The sequence below is a fragment of the Cnephaeus nilssonii genome (genome assembly GCF_951640355.1).
Source record: "Cnephaeus nilssonii genome assembly, chromosome: 9".
In the NCBI taxonomy this organism is placed as follows: domain Eukaryota; kingdom Metazoa; phylum Chordata; class Mammalia; order Chiroptera; family Vespertilionidae; genus Cnephaeus; species Cnephaeus nilssonii.
In genome coordinates, this window is record NC_137080.1 from 88,154,473 (window position 1) to 88,174,072 (window position 19,600).

The following is a 19,600-nucleotide window of genomic DNA, read 5'->3' on the forward strand; positions in this document are numbered from 1 at the left end:
GGATGATCCCATTGGCCTTGTTGTTTGCATCTATACTGGTTTAAAAAATGTACAGGAGAGCTCTGGAGGGACAGATTTGGCGTATCAGGGTTGTGAGGAAGTGGCAGAGATTTTTTGGAATTGATTGAGCGGCTTTGTGTGGCAAGAGTGGGGTTCCTGGTTCAAAAGGCCCGTTTTTAAATCCCGCTGTTTCCGTTCCCTCATTTTGTAACAATATGCAAGGCACTTAACCTCTCTGACCTTTCCTGTCCGCGTCTATGAAAGAGAGAAAATAGTGCATAGGCTTACTGTACAGATGAGTCACAAATTACACGAGCGTGCCCAATGCGTAAGGAACGTTCCGTAAACGTCATCATGAAATAACTGGGAGAGGGCAGTATAAGGTAAACCGACTGCGGCCTTCTCTCTCATTCTCTCTCTACGGAAATGAGGAAGCACACGCAACGTCACTAGCACCGGGGCCAGGGTCGTTCAACGTTGCAAGTTACTAACCTGTTTGGCTTCCAGGACTGAAGAGATGTGTATGTATTCTTGACTCAACACGCAACAGTAGTTGGCCTTGTAACGCTTCTTGAACATTCATTAGTGTGAACCCGATCACTCGGGAATGTTGTGTAAGTGCAGAGTCAGCAGATTGGGGATGGGCCTGGATCCTGGTCCAGGGCACTGAGGTGGAGCCTGGAGGCTCCCTGTGATGGTGGTGCCTGTTGGGGTGCCCTCCTGCTCACACTTTGCAGAGCCAGGCACCAACGGGCCAGGCAGGAAGTCCCCTCCCTTCGCTCCTTGCATTACCTGATTTCACAGAGCGCCAAGAGTCTAAAGGTGATACTATTTTGCGTATTTTACAGATGAGAACGTTGTGACCCATATTGGTTGGTGAATTAGTTAATAATTGAGATTGTTCAACCTAATAGTTCACCACATCTCGTATCTACCCTGATCAATTTTTTTAACTGTAACTATTCACTCATTCTTCCTATTTAATTATCATTTTCCTGGACACTAGGAGTTATCTAGCTTCCTGCTATATCTTTATCGCTGTTGCCCAGCCCTTTCTGAGTCTTGGCTCATGTTAAGAAGCACCTATAGTGTGACAGCATCGCCATTGCTTAGCCTGTCAGAGACGGCCATCCCTGGTGGAGCCATCCTCCCTGGCAGAGGTCAGGCAGATTCTGATACTTTTTGGTGTAGTCGACACCAGTTAGGTTCTTAACTCAGAACTCCTCCCTAGCTCTTTGGAATGAGCTGCCTGCTCCCCTCCCCGAACCAGTGAGAAGGCAGATGAACTAAGGACCGTCAGCTCAGGGATGCCAGGCACGTCCATGGTTCTGCCACGAAACAGCCCTGGCCCACCAGCTGGGATTTTTTTTTTTTTTTTTTTTATCCACCTCACTCCCTCCAGCTCCAGATCAGAGGATGAGGGAGGCCCCGTTACTTTTCACTCCCCAGCCTGTGTTTAGCAAGCTCCCTGGAGCAATGCTGCACTGTGGGATACTCAGGAGCAATCACCAGGGCATGCTCCTCCTGCTCCCGGGGACACCCCCCCCCCCCCCACAGCTGCCCGGGTTCCGCAGCTGCCATGCCCCCTTTAGGTTTGTTATTCCTCACACACCCGGTCCTCTCTCTAACTTTCCCACAATCGTATAGAGATATGGCTTCCAGCCCATTTCTAGGAGCTAATGCTGACAGGAACATGTTTATAAAATATTTTTAGAAACAAAGATTATTTCAGAATAATAAAAACATAATCACACGCAATGTATAAACAGTGAACTTAATTTAATAAACAGTTAAATGTAACATAATCATAAGAATATTACAGAAGAGCGAGTTCAGCTTGGGTCACTAGTGTCTCTTTTCACAGGGAGATAATAAATGTTCTTGAGCCAAAGGCAACTGGGCAAGTCTCAGGCTTGCTTCCCTCCCCCTTCTCTCCCTCTCTTCTTTCTCCCTTCCCTCCCCCGGCCTCCTTCCCTCCTTCCCTCCTTCCCTCCCTCCCTCCCTCCCTCCCTCCCTCCCTCCCTCCTTCCCTCCTTCCCTCCCTCCCTCCCTCCCTCCCTCCTTTCTTCCTTCCCTCCCTCCCTCCCTCCCTCCCTCCCTCCCTCCCTCCCTCCCTCCCTCCTTCCCTCCCTCCCTCCTTCCCTCCCTCCCTCATTCCTTTTTTTCTTTTCTTCTTCCCTTCATTTTTTATCTCCTCTTCTATCATTTTGGGGGTTCCATGTTATTGCAGAACTCCTGTGAATGGATTCATTGTTAACCTATCATAATATAGTATAGGTACTTTTGATGTCAATAAGTATACCTCCCTCTTCACCACCATAGTTCCTTAACTCAGTACGTAACTGTGCCGTCATTTATTTACCTGATCTCCTAATGTGGGGAATGCTGATTCTTTCCTAACTTCCCTTGCTGTTATACATCATGCTGGCCAGTGCTCTTGTTAAGATCTAAGCAACTGCTGCTCAGTTCATCCTGCTTTTCTATTCACCTATTTACCTCCTCAAAGAATTCTAGTAGGTATGGCATTCTTTTTTATAAGCACACTGTCCAAGATTGCATTTAAATATAACTTTGCTATAATATGATAAATACAGTGCTTAAAAACTTGGATTCTAAAGTCAGCCTACCTGAGTTTGAATCCAGTTCTGCCATTTGTAAGCTGTGTGATCTCAGGCTAGATATTTAACCTTCTGTACTTCCATTTCTTCACCTATGATAGAGGGTAATAATAGTACTTATCTCATCTAGTTGTGAGGATGACAGAAAGGATGTATTCAACCCAGCCAGTGTGGCTCAGTTGGTCCCATGCACCACGAAGTCACTGGTTTGATTCCCGGTCAGGGGCGTGCAAGAGGAAGCTTCTCGTCAATGTTTCTCTCTCATCGATGTTTCTATCTCTCTCTCTCCCCCTCCTTTCCCCCCTGTCTAAAAATCAATAAAAACATATTTTTTAAAAATGATGTATTCAAAGGCACAGAACAGTATCTAGCATTTAGTGCTCACTCAAATAATATTAGCTATTGTTAGTGATAATTTAACTTGCTTTTCCTTTTTATTCACAGTATTAAATGTAGATTTCTACAAAAATATGGTTGCAGACAAAACTTCACTTTGGGGCAAGAAATATTGGGAGCAGAAAGAAAGGAATACAGTGGTCTCAAGGGGGCAAACACATATTAAGAAATACAGTCGATTCTTAAGATGTGGCCAGATGTCAACATCTATAATACAGTAGAGCTGCTGAGCGAGGCTACATGCAGTCAGTGTGGTCGAGACAAGCTACACACAGTGGGTGTGGTGGAGATGGGTGTGGTCGCCAAAGACCCTAGGTCACCTGCCACCAGCCACGTGGTGGGTTCAGACAGGCGTAAATAAAATAACTGCGATTTTTCCTGTCTGCACGGACTACGACTGACTGGTAGACATTTACATTCCCTTCTCCGCAGGGTGCTTTTCTCTTCCTTCTGTTCTCTTAGTGAACGTAGAGAAAAAGTCAAGTTTCTTGTTTACTTGGGCTTTTCCTAAAGGGCAGACTCTATTATACTCACGTGGCCTCCTTAGGGAGCCCATTCTACAAACAGGCCCTCCCCGCCCTGCAGGGCTCGGACAGCCGGAGAGCCCTCAGTGGGAGCTGTGACAGGTATGACTTGGGAACGACTTTTGGAGATAGGAAAACATGGGGAATTCGGGGTTAATCGTTCACTCTTAACTGCTAGAGAAGTGCATTGGACACCTCTGAAGTAGGCATTCTTTTACATTTTAATTATTAGGCCAAGTCCTTGGTTGATAAGAAAATAAGTTCAACACATGTATGGAGGGAAGACCAGGCGGTTTTTTTTTTGTTGTTGTTGTTTTTTTAATCCAAAGACTCCCTGTGGTCTCAAGCACCGAGAAAAATGCTGCCTGTCAAAGGCCTGATTTTTTTTTTTCTTAGTTTTGTAGCAGACTAGTCGAGTCCCAGAAAGGATGGAGCAATCTGTTCTCTCGTTTCGGAAGAAGTTTTTCCTGGGATCATGTCCCTGGTCCTCCCTTACCCTATACTATTGTTTTGTGAGACAGGAGCCTGGGCGTCATGGCCAGAGCCCAGGGAGACAAGCGATCCCCCGTCAGCACATGTCTCCCACAGTGCTCTCCTATGAACAGCACTCCACTTCAGCCTGCCCCATGGAATGTTCCCTGGAATATACACTTCAACATCACACTGTACAGAAGAAATTATTTTCTAAAGAAGAAGCAATGGGGAAGAATCGGTTGATTAACCATAACTTCTGTTGGAAATTTTATGGACACTGGAAACTACAAAATGCTTTTACTCCAGAAAAGGGGTATATCCTAGAACTAATGGTGATTTTCAAAGTCCCTGAATGCCTTCTAAGTACTCAGGGAAAATAGAAGTAGATAAATGTCACTATTTTTTGAAGCCTCATTAGGTGGGAATTGTAGATCCAGGCCCCCACATGGGTGACAGAGGAAAGTAACAACTACGCGTATGTGTCCTCAATGTCCATCATGAGAGGATCAATAGACCCAAACTTTGGAATATTATGTAGCCATAAAAAATGAAATAGCTCTATCTACATGTACTAACATGGAAGAATACCTTATAAATTGTTTAGAAAAATAATGATGTAGAACACCATTCATAATGGGATTTAATTTGTGTAAAAACAAACAAAATATACATACATATGGAGATAGAAATCTGCTTCATTGAGAGCTAGAAGAACATATTTCACCTGTTAACAGTGGATTCCTCAAGGTATCGAGAGTGAATAAAGAAGACGGGAGTGGTGGGGGGGAGGGGAAGAGAGGAATGTTTACTTTTTAATTTATTCACATCTGTATTGTTTGGATTTTTTTCATAAACATGTACTTTATAAGACTTTGCATAAAAACATATAAAAATATTTGTACCAGAAACGAATCTCTGTGTGTCTGGCGCTCTGAAACTCTACCTGTACAAAGAAACATGCTGTCAAGAGCACAAGTGGCAAGCACTGAAAAATCTCCTTACAAAAGCAATAGAAACTGTCTCTCACTTGTAAACATCGGCTATTGCATGTCACAGATTATAGGAAGAGATAGAAGTGACATCCAAAGCTGCTATGTGACGGAAATCCTGACATCTGTGTGAGTGGGCTGATAGCAACCGTGGAAGAAAAATGTATGCAGTTAAAAAATATGCTGAAAGTATGCAAATCTTTTGTGGGAAAGATATGCTGCTGCCCTATTATGATACTTAGCATCTTAGATACTGATTGCCATCCTTACACTTTCCTTATAAAGAGTCCCATCTCAACAGAGAGGGGAATGATTTCCAGGGAAATGAATCCATTGATTAATTAACATATTTGTATTGAGAACCTAATGTGTGCACTGGCCTACATACAGGGTTGGGGAGAGGGGGCACCAAGTGAATAGGAGCCAATAGTTGCCTCAGATGCTTATAAACTAATGGGGGAGCGAAGGTGGAACAGACTCCAGGATGCAATGTGGACTGTAGTGAGCACACGTACAGCTAAACTAAAGCAGGACTCCTGAGTAGCATGGTTGGGTGGTCCCTCTAAAGGGAGGTGTTTTGTTTTATAATAGAAAAAAACAGGAAAATCATTTAAGCAAAGAGGAGAGAGTCAGTATGGAGAGGAGACAAAGAGGAAACTAATCAGGTAACGCTGGTAGAGGCCTGGAGAGAACCCAAAGGGAGAAACTGATCATGAGAAGGAGGAATATTATCCTAAGGAAGAGGCCCTGAATGGAGAGGCAGAGACACTAGCCACTGTGAAGAATATAAGTCAACCAGGAATGATGAGAAGGGTTTTGCAGCATCTTTGAGGTCATTGCTGAGTAGCATAAATTTTTAATGAAACTAATAAACTTTTTCATTACTTTATCTTGCAATGTTGCAGGTAGGCACAGGGGCATGGAAATTCAGCTTGGCTGGAATGCATGTTTTGTATAAATCAATGATTCTTATATTGAAAGCTGCATATGAAAATTCATTGGGAATTAATTGCAAATAATTGCATCATTTCAGATTTCACTTGGTCGATTTCTTTCTTTACCCTTAATATTTACTACTAGGGGCCTGGTGCACGAAATTCGTGCACTGGGGAGGGGTCACTCAGCCCAGCCTGCCCCCTCTCACATACTGGGAGCCCTCAGGAGATGTCCTACTGGTGGCTTAGGCCCGCTCCCCATTGGGAGCAGACCTAAACCGAAGTCTGGCCTCCCTTTGCGGGAGGCGACCAGGCTGATCAGGGTAAGGCGCCAACCCCATCACCCCGCTGCTGCAGCCACTGCCAGTCACCGCAGCCTCCAAGGTATTTTTATCAACACGGACTCCAATCCCTTCACCATGAAAAAATGACAACTTTCTTTAAGCATTTTCAAGATGTGTCTTTCATAGGATATGACATTTCTTTCTTTGTTTTTCTTTTTATCCTCACCTGAGGATAAGTTCCCATTGATTTTTTCCCTTTCCCTCTAATCCCAGGCTTGGCCCCTGCCCAAGCCTAAAGCCTCTGCCCCAGGCTTTAGGCTTGGGAAGGGGTTCCCCCCGGCACCTCCAGTCACAGGCTTGGCCCCTTCCCAAGCCTAAAGCCTCCGCCCCAGGCTTTAGGCTTGGGAAGGGGGACCCCCCCGACCCTCCGATCGGAGGCTCGGCCCCTTCCCAAGCCTAAAGCCTCTGCCCGATGGCCGGCTTGGAGTGATCTGGGTGCTGAGGAGGTTCCTGGGACCCAGGTATGTATGCAAATTAGCTGCCATCTTTGTTGGGTTAATATGCATACTCACTCTGATTGGCTGTGGATGTAGCGGAAGTATGGTCAATTTCCATGTTTCTCTATTATTAGGTAAGATTATGGTAGTCACATCATTCAGATAACCATATTTTCATAAAGAACTAGAAACAGTATCCTGTGCTTCTAATGTTAACCAAGAAAGTAATGCTATTAGAATTTCTAAAGTTTCTAGCTCACAATTGCTTCTCATATGTTATATATTTGCAGGTTGGAAAAACAAATAACATCCTTTTTGGAAGACCGGGATCCAGAGAGTAGACTAGAGGTTGGCGCCGATATGCGTAAAATTCATCACTGTTTCCATCATTTAAAGGTAGGGCGAAGCCTTCCCCCTGGTAGAAGCCTTCATCTGCTGTGTTCAGACTACAGTGCCGCTTTCCTATTGACCAGCTCTGAAAGGGCCAGGTCCCATCCACACAGCCAGATGGATGACCTTCGAACCAAAGCTGTGGTTGTCACTGAATTACTGCAGAGCTTGTCTCTTACTTGCGAGGGAACAAGCTCAGGCCATAGACTTCTAATTCTTTCGCCAGGAATCCCTACCTTCACCACGGAATAGCTCCATGTTCAAAAACTATTTATTTTCAAGCTATATCCAGAGAATGGTACCTTTAATGTTTTCCAGCAGTTTGGATTTATCCATATAAGTCCTCAGTCTTTTTCTGCCGTAGGTTTACCTTTGATGATGGTGCAAGGGAGTATCATTATCCTTTACATCCACCTCACTTATAATTTTACATACTTCTGTAAGATAACGCACATTTGTTGTGAGTCTGTTGTGAGGCATAGAAAAGGCAAGAATAAGTCAGTCATGGGGAAGACAGATATGTAAGGAATAATTGCCGTACATGGAAAGTGTCATTTTAAAAAGTGGTCTGGGATTATGAAGTTCAAGAGGAGATCATGTTGGAGCAGGAACTTCCCAGTTTAGGGAAAAAGAGGTCAGATAGCAGAGGGGAAAGAGGAGGGAGGACGGAGAGAGGGAAGACATGGCAAGCGAAGGAAACTGCATGGCACAGACAGGAGGCAGGAAGGGACGTGCACGCTGGCATGTGTCATTGTGAAAGGTGGGAGTCTTAAAGAAACACACTTGGACTAGAGATATGGACACCAGCTCTTATCTCATCTTCCAGAAACTACTGATGGACAAGAAGGGTGATGGAACGAACACAGTGTCCTCTGAAATCAAAGACCAGGACTGCCAGGAGCCACTGAAAGAGGAAGAATATAAAAAACTACGAGATATTCTACAGCAGAGAGATAATGAAATCAGTATCCTTTCTGAAGCAGTAAGAAACATTCCCTCTATAGGCCTGAGCAGGGAGAGGGGACACATCACCTGGCGCCCCACCCACCTGCTTCCAATACATGTTAGTGTTTTCTATTTTGAAGTAAGATGTCATTTTTAATTGCTTTTTCTTTTTGGTTCTCTGATTGAGTGGTATTTTCAACTCTGTCTTCTAATTCACTGATTTGATCCTCAGCTTCCCCTAATCTGCTGTGTATTCTTTCCAATGTGTTCTTTATTTGTATTATGTCATTCTTTATCTCAGACTGTTCTTTTTTCATAGTTATATCTTTTTTCATGCTGTTGAGCATTTTTACCACCATTACTCTGAACTCTGATTCTGCTTCACATTTATCTCTTCTTCTGGAGAATTCTCTAGTTCTTTCATTTTGGGGTTGTTCGTTCCCTTGTCTCCTCATTTTGGCTTTCAGTTTGGGTTTTTGACTATGTATTAGGTAGATCTACATCTCTCAATCTCTAATTCAGGACAGTGTTAAAGGCTGTTTCTGACTAAGTGGATCGGCATAGACTCAAAGCCTCCAGAGACTGCCTCTGCCTACAAACTCATAGGACTCCCCAGGCAATTGTCCTCAGGTGTGGTGAGAGTTTTTTCAATAGGGTGGGGCAGTTGCTTCTACTTGGAGGCTAATTGTTATCAGGGCAAGGTGTTTTCCAATAGAGTGTGTGGACAGTCTTCGCCCCAGGCAAGGCAGATGTCTATGTGGAAAAGATGTCCTCCACTGTGTGAGAGAATGACTCAGCCCAGGAAACTTAGGGTGTCTGCCTTCTGAGCTCTAGCCCCCGAATCCCCAGTCCTGGGTTCTGCTCTCACAGCTCCAGTCCACTTCACTCTCCCTCTGCAAGAGCACAAGGTGGGTGGCTCCACAGGGAATTTAGTGCATTGGCCCTTAAAGAGGGTGCCTGAATTTCCACCATCTCTCCCTGGCAGACAACACCTCACTGCTTTTCACAGCTAGATGTTTTGTGGGTACCCTCCTCAGTTTTGGTGCTCTTTGCTGGGGGCCCAGCTTGGGGGTTAGATCCCAGAGTTCTCAGTGGCATCCCCCTCAACCCCCACGGCTGAGATATCTCTCTGGGACTTCAGTTGCTGTCTATGGGTGCGGGCCAGCCTTTTCGCACCTCTGCCCCTCCTACCACTCTATGCTGTCTCCACTTTCGGTCCTCGGGTATCAGGGTTCTCTCCTGCGAGTTTTCCATTGATTATTCAGGAAATTTTTCTATATTTTAATTGTAATTCCAGTTCGTTCCTGGGAGCATGTCCATGCAGCATCCACTTACTTTGCTGCCATTTTTAATCTCTCTAAATACTCCTACCAACTTCTTAATCCCCTTCTGGGCTGAGGATGGTCTGTGCATCGAGGAGGGATGTCTTTTTTAAAAAATATATATTTTTATCGATTTCAGAGAGGAAGGAAGAGGGAGAGAGAGATAGGCTTCCTCCTTCACGCCCCTCCCCCCGACTGGGTCAAGCCCGCAACCGGGGCCTGTGCCCTGACTTGGAATTGAGTCTTTGACCTCCTGATTCATAGGTTGATACTCAACCACTGAGCCACTCCAGCCCTTCAGCAAACAAAATGGAGCAACAACTGAAAAATGGAGTTGCTAGAAAAGAAAAATCTTTACTTTGTTTTTAGCCAGATATAATAGTACTGTAATGTTTCAGTTCTATATATATATATATATATATATATATATATATATATATATACATATATATATATATATATATGGAGAGAGAGAGAGAGAGAGAGAGAGAGACTAAAAATTTCAGTTTATTGAAAAGTGTGGGCTTTTGTACACCGTCTTTTCACATTAAAATTTAAAAATATTTTTGACTGCTCTTCAGTGCCCTTTCTGTTTCAGTCCTGAGCCAGTAAGCTAACTGGTTATCTTTAGCTAGCTGACCGGACACCGGGCTGACCACAGCCTCACCAGGGCCCAGAATTTGTGGCTTGTGTGTGGGTGAAACTGAAATGATGGCTGAAACATGGCAAATGGAATTTAGCTTATGAAGAGCGGAGATTGATTTAAATGTAACTTTTCATTTAAAGGCCAGGTCTACTGCTTTGGGTTCCACTTACAGATGTTCCCAAATTTGGAAGCGAGAGTCTGTGAGTGTTCAAGACAGCAGTCCCAGAGGCCGGGAGGCGGTGTGTTTAGGGTGCTGACCGTGGTGGCCGCCGGGGAGTGGCCTCCAGGGACAGCGAGGTGGCTACTGCAAGAGCCCCTGTTGATGGAGGGAGACCTCAGGTCTCCCCATGTCCTTGGTGTTGTTTCCTATTTTATCTTTCAAGCTTCTAATGAAAGATTTGACGTTTTTGCAGACTTTAAACATACATAAGACATGATTTTGGTCAGTTCTTTATGAACAGGTATTTTGGTTCATGTTTGAAAAATTACTAAAAGGCATTTTAGCTTCAGCTATCGTGCAAAATGCATAAAAATAACCTACACATGAAGAGAGTCAGTAACAAAGAGGTAAAAGAAAAAAAAGCGCGCATGCGCCAGAAACAGGAGGTAGGCACGGTGCCTGATTAAGTTCAGCCTCTCGTTTTAGTTGAGAATTAGCAGACCCTGTACGTCTGATTCAAATGAGCGCTAGCTGCTTCATCGCCAGCCAGCAGCCGAGGCTCCCTGTGAGGGACACTCCCACACAGGCCCCTGTTGGCCACAGGCAGTGTCACCCTGCATTCCTCTCCCCTCCCTCCCCGCTCCCCACAGGACGGCCCAGCCTAGACCCCGGTGCTGGCCCAGCCCCAGCTGAGCTCCGCTGCTGCTTTTCCTGGCCTTGGTCCTGATTGAGGATCTTCTCCCCTAAATACTCCTACCAGCTTCCTAATCCCCTTCTGGGCTGAGGACTGTGTGTGCATGGAGGAGGGATGAAACGGGTGTGACAGGAGGGAGCAGTCTAGGCTGGTGTGCGTTTAGTTAAGAAGAAAGTGAGAGAGCCACACGGCATCTCCCTTCTCCACTGCGGGTCATGGGGTCACACTAGATTCCTTCCTGACTGCCAGGCACATGAGCAGGGTCCCCTCCCTCTGAGACTCATTCAAAATGATGGTGGGCAGGAGGCCTGGGGGAAGGAACACTGAGCTCAAAGCTCGCACCCAGACTCACTCCTAGCTCTCCAGGCACTGGCTCCACACCGTCCTGGGGAGGAGCGGCCTGCCCTGCCGGCCCACGTGCAGAGCAGAGCCAGGCTCCCTGGGGGTGGCAGGGCGCTGGGCGGTGTGACAGACCAGACCCACATGCGACTCAGACTGTGGGAGCTCAGAGGAAGGGAGAGAGCGGCCAGATCCCCGGGGAAAGTAAAAGATTAAATAGAGGGCCGGAGACCGTGGGATTTTCGGGACCATGATGAAAGATGAAACAGAGGGCCGGAGACCATGGGATACCAGGACACAGGCTTTATTGGCGATCACCCTGCCGGCCGCCTTCCAGCAGGGGAAAGGGAAGAGAGAGAGAGAGAGAGCTTGAGAGTGAGAGAGTACCTTTTTAAGGGGAGGAAAAGATGGGACGGGGCTTAGGGCACTCAGCCCACGCTGATTGGTGGTTTCATGTAAGGTACATGGTTAGGGGCCTAGGGATTTAGGAATTGGGGGCTTAGGGTATATGGCAGGTGCTGATTGGTGGTTCAATGTACAGTCCATATAAGGTGTTCAGGAATGTCCGGCTGCAGGTGGAGTTTACGTCATACTCCGTCCATCAGTTGGGGGAAGGGAGGATCTATCAGAAAGGCTCCTGAGATCTCATCGTTTTTCACAGTTGGGTTGGAGGATAGTTTCATATATTTTTTGTAGAACCAAGAAGGCCAAGACTGTGACAGGAATAAGAGAGAGACGACTTAGCAGGGGGAAAAGTGCTAATACTCGAGGTCAGCAAGAGACAGCAATGCGACCAAAATGAGTGGACGGCGCCGAGTGTTGGTCTTGGAGAGAGAGTGAAGATGATGTCATTTAGTGTCGTTATCAGTTCGAACACCCCTTCTGAAGCCCCTTCAGAAAACGTAACGGGGGTCCCCTAGTCCCCGCACAGCGCTGGGCAGGAAGGAAGGCCCACGTTAAACAGAGTGGGAAGGGGAAGGCGGCGGGAGAGAGGAGAAGACGGTAGCTTTGTATTGTGAGCTTTAGCAAATGGGAACCAAAACACGCCTTTGCAGTCTTCCATGGCCTCCCATGAAACTCGGAATTTCGCTCAGACCGCCTCCCCCAGACCATGAGGCCTTGGGGATCGGGCCGCCACCCTGACTTCGCTCCTCACGCCCCTGCCGCCGTCAGGCTGCAGTCACAGGGACCTTGTTGTTCTAACACAGGTGCTTCAGCATCGCACCCTGCTGTCTGCGGCTGCGCAGCGCTGTGCCAGGGCCTCTCCTGTGCATTGCGGGAGGGTGAACAGCACCTCTGCCCACCAGAGCTCAGTAACAGCACCTACCCCCCCCCCCCAGTATGACAACCGAAAGTGTCCCCTGGGTGGCACAGTGGCCCCTGCCAGGAGCCACTGCCAAGCCGCTTCTCCTCAGGGTGTTAGCCCCGGCCATTCCCTCTGTGGAGGCCCCTTCCTGTGCCCAGTTCTGCTGGCCATTCAGATCTCAGCACAAACATGTCCCTCTCAGTGCAGAGCAGCCACTCCGGTGATCTTGGCCTTTTTAAAATAAGCACTTTCACTCTCTCACATGTGTGAGCGCATGTGTCTGTGCATGCATGCGTGTGTGTGAGCCGCCTTCCCCAGCAGGACGTCTGCTTCAGGAGAGGCTGCCTTGGGGTCATATATTCCCGGCCCTGGGACACAGCCTGACACACAGCACGCGCCCCAGTGAGCGTCGCTGGGCGGGGAATGGAAGCACGTTGCCCCTGCAGGGCGCGAGCCCGCCGGGTGTCTGCTGCTGCTGCTGACACACCGAGGCTGGGAGGCCCGGGGAGCCCTGTTCCTCTCCGGCAGGCCAGTGTCAGGCACACAGGGGTGTGAGCCCCTTTGGTGGGTACAGGTGTTTTTAAGGCAAAGACTAGGAGCCACATTGGGATTGTAAGAGAAAAACTGATGATCCTTCCAGAAATGGAAAAGTTGGAGTCAAAGCGGAGGAGAAGATGGAACGCAAATGACTTCCGTGTTACTCGCCCAAGAATAGGTGTAACCGGATGCTCCCTCCTCTCTGAGAGTCAGTCTTCTCTCCTGCACTGTCCTCACATTCTCTCAAACTCTTGCATGAATGAAGCGGCCTCCAGGGCTGGCGAAGGTCTTGAATTGGTCTTACTGCTCCTGCAGTCAGAGCGCTGACGTTCTCAAGAGGGATTATAGCTTCTCCTTGGAGAAGTGACAAGAATCCCCTAGAGTTCTGGTCATGCTGAGCCCGGCAGAACAGTGAGGTGGGGTAGAATGCAATGATTTTTCTCTTACCGTCAGTACCCATAATATATCTAAATACCAATGCACTTTAAAATGACTATTTATACTAATAAGTTACCTCTTTCCAGTTCAATTTCAGACCCAAAATTATGTATTTTAAGCAAAGTGACTTTAAAGCCCACGTGAAGGTATTTTAACGAAGCCTGGAGGTGCTCTGGGCACCAGGATTGATCTGGCTGATCCCCAGCAGGGCGGGTTCTGGGTTCTCTCTCGGCACTCCTGAGCGGCCTCCTGAGTTAACTCTAATTTGCTCACTGATATGTACCTAGAGCCATTGCCTGCTGCCTCTCCGTGTTCACTCTATTTTTATAAACATTTCATAGAAACGGTCAGGCTGCATTGGTTTACACGCAGAGCATGCTCCTGAGCTCTCGGTTGGCTATCTCTGCCTACGATGGCACCACATTGGAAGACCAGTAGCCTCCCAGCGTCCATGGCGCCACCTGTGACTTCAGGAGACTGAAGACTTCCTCTAGTCAGTCTTTACCACATGGGAAACAGTGAATATTATTGGGAATATCAATCTCATTTGAAACATTCATGTTTCGATCATTATAATCCTTAAGTCACGCCTCAGATATTCTGGTCAATATGTTAAAGAAGGAAAAGAAGAAAGTTCAGGATGCCCTCCACGGATCTGGCATGGATAGAAACGAATCTAGACGCACACAGAGCTCGCCCCTCCCCCCAGGGAACCCGGAGGGTCCAAGGATATTGCCGCCCTCAGCTCCCACACAGGCCCAAGATTCCACCACTTTTGGGCACAGATCCAATTTGCTCCACAGAAAAACAGGTCAGTGATGTTTATTTATAAATATAGATTATAGAACCTATAGATTATAGAACCTAATATCATAAATTACACATCAATATAACAAATAGGAATAATGTAAGCAATTATCATTTTATCATTACATTCATTGTAATTTTCATTTTTATTATTACTGATGTTTGTTGAGGTTTTGTAGTGGTAACAACAGCTACAAAAGACCCCATTTAAAGTGTATCCACCCTCAAAAAAAATTCCATTATTCCTCCTTCTCCATTGTGGAATTCAGGAGAGCATCCTTTAGTGTTAAATGTGCAAGCATGAAAGCTCTATCAATTCATTTTTTTAATTTTTATTGTAACTATCAAATAAATGAAATCTCAGTTTCCAAAACTGATGGCCGGACTGAAACAAACAATGTCTGGTTGTCACAGGGTTGAGAGGCAGGCATAGCTGGGTCCGGGCCACAGTAGAAAAGTTAACTTTGGAGACAGGAACCAAGACTTCCCCTGACACGGGAGGGAAGGATAAGGACGGACGCCGCATTGCTGAGGTGATGACGCAGAGCTTAGTCCTAAATCCAAAGGAGCTGTCTGCAGCAAAATAACTTAACGGCATCATCAGAGTCTGCCATCACGGGCTATAAGCAGCATTTTCACAGCGTTGCACGACCCAGGGGCTCCCCCACGGCAGCTCTTGACCAGTGTGTCAGTGTCTCAGCCACTGAGCCACCAGAAGCCCTGGTTGGTGTGTGTACTTTCCTTTTCTATTAGACCAGCCACGTGCGATGTCCAGGAATGTGGCTCATGCCTTTCTCTGGAACATGTGGAAGAATCTGAAGTATGGAATGTACTAGAACAAAGGTTTAAACGCTTCCCTTTTGACAACATCAGTTGACATTTTCTGTGTAAATATTTTCTGTGTAAACGTTTGTTGGGATGGTGCCCTGACATGCAAGGTTTCCTAAAGGAATTGGCTTAGGAATAATTCGAGCCTGGTCTCACTCAGAAAGAGATTTTTTTTGTTTATAAAGACAAAATTGAGAAGCCTGGGTATATAGATTGCGATATTATATCCCTTTATCTCTTTTTAAATTAAATTTATTGGAGTAACATTGGTTCATAACATATATAGTTTTCAGGGATGCAGGGTTATAATTTGACACCTGTGTACTCTACCATGTTCTCCCACCTGAAGTCTAGGTTCCTGCTGTTACCATATATTAGAACCCTTTTACATTTTAATTTCAAGTCTTCTTCCTCTGAATATTTTTTAAGCAAAACTGTAGGATAAATTCAAAGTCATAGGAGACCAAAAATGCTGTTTTAGCATTTATCGTGGTGGCTGTGGAGAGGGAGAGGCATTACTCCTGTACTCTGTGATGGGTGACAGCGGGCTGGAAAAGTAAGTGGCCCTCTGGGTGGGTAAATTTATCCATTCATTTACCTACTAGAGGCCCAGTGCACGATTATCCATCCATTCACCTACTAGATGCCCAGTGCACAATTATCCATTCATTCACCTACTAGAGGCCCAGTGCATGAATTCGTGCACTGGTGGAGTCCAGACGGCCTGTGCCCGATGGGGGCCATCGGGAATGGGATGGCTGGGTAGACCATGTCTGGTTGGCCAGCCGGCCCCACCCCCGATTGGGGTCAGGGTGCCGACTCAGGGGTGGGGCCAGCCAGGGGGAGGGGCCATGGGCGTTCCAGTTGTTCTACTGTTCGGTCAATTTCCATATTACCCTTTTATTATATAGCATTTGTTTATTCCTTTATTCCTTCAACACCTATTTATTGAGTACACACTTTGTTTGAGGTATTGTGCTAATTATTATTATTATAACTAAAGTATACATAGCCCTTGTATGTATCAGGGGCTATTCAAAGTTCTCTACCTGAATTAACTTGCTTAACCCTTACCTAAGTTCTTGCTTTACCCCATATTACAAACGAGGATGCACATGGACAGACACAGTCTCTGACCTCAGAGCCCCTTGAGCAATTAGCTACAAAGCACGCCTCTCTCTTACTGAGGGAGAACACTCTGGGGACCCCGGCTCAAGTTAACCCCAGAAAGATCCAAAAGGGGCGTGGGGTGGGAGTGTGGGGAAGGAATGTTGCAAGCAGAACAATCATTTGGGTAGCTTTCAGGGCCTTTGTGGGAGAAAGGAGCGTTTGAGGAAGCGAAAGGCCAGGATGGTTGGGATTGCGGAGTGAGAGGCTGAGAAGAACAGATTGGCAGAGGACATGAAGTTTGCACATGCAATTAGAAGGCCGTTACCTTAGTCCAGTGTGAAGAATGGGATGAAGCGAGAGAGGTGGGGAATCAGAAGCCTTTAGGAGGTGGAGTAAAAGGGCCTGGTGCCTTTATAAAGGACTAGAGGCCGAGTGCATGATTTAATCATGCATCTGGTGCACCAGCTGGCTGTCTGTCCGCTGGTGCACCAGGCCTTTCGAAAGCCTCCGGCGTGGCGGAGGCTTTTGAAAGGCCTTGTGCCGGAGCAGACAGACAGCCAGCTCCCCCGCTTTGGCTTTCAATCACAGGGGAGCTGGCTGTCTGTCCGCTGGTGCACCAGGCCTTTAGAAAGCCTCCAGCGCAGCCATGGCGCAGACGCTGAGCAGACACTGAGGTGGCGCCACGAGCTCAGTGTCCTGCTGGCCCAATCAGCTACCCCGGCCACCCTGAGTCCCACCCCCTGCGCCTCCCGCTGGCCCAATCGTGGGCATAGCGGAGTGATGGTAATTTACATATTACCATTTTATTATGTAGGATATGTGTGTGTCTGGGGGTGGTAGGGTGAGATTGGCCCCCTGGTGTTTAGGTGGCTGGGGAGGCTCCCCATGGAGGTAGAGAAGAGTGCCTCCCCAGTGCTGCAGCCAAGAGGCACTGTTGCCATAGGAACATAATCTTGGTGTGTCTGCCGACGACATGAAAGGTCCCAATGAGTTCCCACATCAGAACCCCAGGCTCATGAGGGAAGGAACTCTGTCTACTGGCCTTTTCCAAAGGCATACACCATGTGCCCTGCAGACATGGCCTTGCTGCCCAGCCCCTCGCCGTGTGCCCCAGACCCTCTCTATTTCTGTTTTCTCTTGCCCACACCATCTCTCTTCTCATAATTCTTTGTCCCCACAGCAGCTCATAATCTCTCTCCTAACTCATAATTACAGTCAACTCTCAGTCACTTTTTCCCTCTCTTGATACTGCTATCGAGAAAGACTATAGTTTTGTTTGGAGAGTGAGTTAAGTTTACTTGAATAGAAAATCACTGAAAAAATAATGGAAATTGTTTGTAAAGTCCAAGTACAAATGAGGTAAAAGAGTTTTGGCACAAAGCCTTGCAGTTGAAAGAGCTTTTGAGTTGTTTTAACTGTCACTGGATACAGTTCTAGCAATAACTTTGAGGAGGAGCAGGCTCACAAATGGGTTGATAATGATCTAAGCAGTGGAGGAGGGACTGCTGGGGGATTGATTTTATTTTTTGGCAAAACTACAGGTAGGATGAAAATTGCTGTGGATGAGCCCATGCTGTGCAAGGCAACAGGTAATGGGATAGCTTGTGGCGATGCTTAAGGTCCTCGGAGCTGGTTCGGCTTTTATTATCGCATTATTTTATACAAGCAGCTTGTGTACTCTAAACCAAATTCAAAAATGCATTAGCATGCTGTTTGGAAAGTATTTCTGCCTTATGTAGGGGTTGTCCGTTTCCATTAACCATCCCCGGACTGTCTTTAATGTGGAAAGCAAGCAAATTTGGCCATCTTGTACTCTGAGACCTTGTGAAATTGTCTCCCCTTTTTGATGACCCCCTTTTTCCACTTACCCCCATTTTAAGCTGAAAATGACTCCTTTCAAGCTTCTCCTGTTGAAAGAACATGAAACCGAATTCATGGTTCACTGGAGAATCAAAGCCACTGGGCTGCCGCAGAGGAGGAGGGGCGAGGCGCTGGGGCTTTTGTTGTTGTTTTGGGGGTTAAATGTCTGTTTTGGTTTTATTGAAATAATAGGAGGGGTTGTTCAGCCTTGCAGTTTGAAAGAGTCATATTGTTCTCTTTAAAATAGCAGGAGTTTTATAGTTTGTTTGGGTGGGAGTTCTTTGTTTGGGTTGGTTTTTTCTTTTTTAGTTTTTTGTTGTTGTTTTGGTTTGGGTTGGGTTTGTTTGGATTTTTTTTTCTCCTGTTTCAGTTCTCTGACTGTAAGCTCCAAATAGTCACCTGGAGCCCTCAGTATTCTGCAGCCCCTCCTCACCCTTCCACTCTTGGAGGTGGTAACAGAGCCCACTCATCACAGGTGATGTCACTGGCATTTTAAAAGGTGAATTGACAGCCAAAGCCAGGGCTCCAGGCTGGTTTCTCTTACTCCAGGAGCGTGTGGTCACTCTCCAGGGTGTTCAGGAAGGCCCAAGGGCACGCTGCAGGGGGTACTGAGGTGAACTGAGTAATGCTCTCCGGCTCTGGACCCTCACACTGAAGTAAAGGAGGCTGGCCCCTACCCAAAGAGCAGAAGATAAAGCAGCCAGTGCTATCACAGGGACTAGAAGCAGTGCTGTGGGGAGTCAGTGGAGAAGAGAGGAATGTCAATAAGCAGATCGGGAGAAGCATTCCAGAGCCAGGGACATGGAAGTTAGGTCTCAAAAGACTGGTAGAATTGGGGACTCAAAGATGGAAGGGAGAAGGGTCTAAACATCCTAGGTTTAAAGGATATTATGAACAAAGGTTTGGGAACAGGACACGGAAAAACGTGTAGAGTTGGCAGGGATATTAGTTTAGCTGAGGCCTTGGAGATATACAGGAAGTTAGGAGAAATAAGGCTACAAAAATGAGGGGGGCATTGTTAGAATGGTCGCTTCAGGGAAGGGGAGTTGAGGCATAGACAATGCTTCGTACTGTTGTAATTGCCTGCATGTCTTTATTGGATAAGTAGGGACACATTATGAAAACCCGTGAATGCCAGTCCAGGGAATTTTCTTCATTTGGTTGCAAGGAAACCACAGAAGCAGAACGGGCCTGGCGATGGCTGTGCTCTGGGAGGTGTTTCTGGAAGAAATCCTCAGGGCACATTGGAGACGAGTACCTGGCTCCTGGAGACTTGAGCAAATGGCGTAGGAAATACCATAATAGTCCAAGTTGGGAACGATGGAAACAGAAGAGGCGAGGAGCCCAGAGCAGTTCCCGAGGCATTAAGGGCGGCTCTCTTTCTCCTTCTTCCTGGCTGTGGGTTCTCCTGGCGCTGAGGGTGCAGCTGCGCGCAGAGAGCGGGCGCGGGGCTCTCGGATGCTGTTTCGGACCTGGAGCCAGCTCCTTGGGTTTGCTTACT

The 19,600-nt window shown here is 46.8% G+C and overlaps 1 protein-coding gene across 1 annotated transcript in view; it reads left to right on the top strand.

The window, feature by feature from the left end:
• Positions 1-19,600, top strand: part of KIF6 (kinesin family member 6) — a gene marked incomplete at its 3' end in the record, with an annotated part of 382,214 nt that overhangs the window by 183,551 nt on the left and 179,063 nt on the right. Inside the window, exons 11-13 of the mRNA XM_079781145.1 lie at positions 7,008-7,113; positions 7,934-8,072; positions 14,090-14,305. Coding sequence (XP_079637271.1) covers positions 7,008-7,113; positions 7,934-8,072; positions 14,090-14,305 — 461 coding nt within the window. The remainder of the gene's footprint in view (positions 1-7,007; positions 7,114-7,933; positions 8,073-14,089; positions 14,306-19,600) is intronic.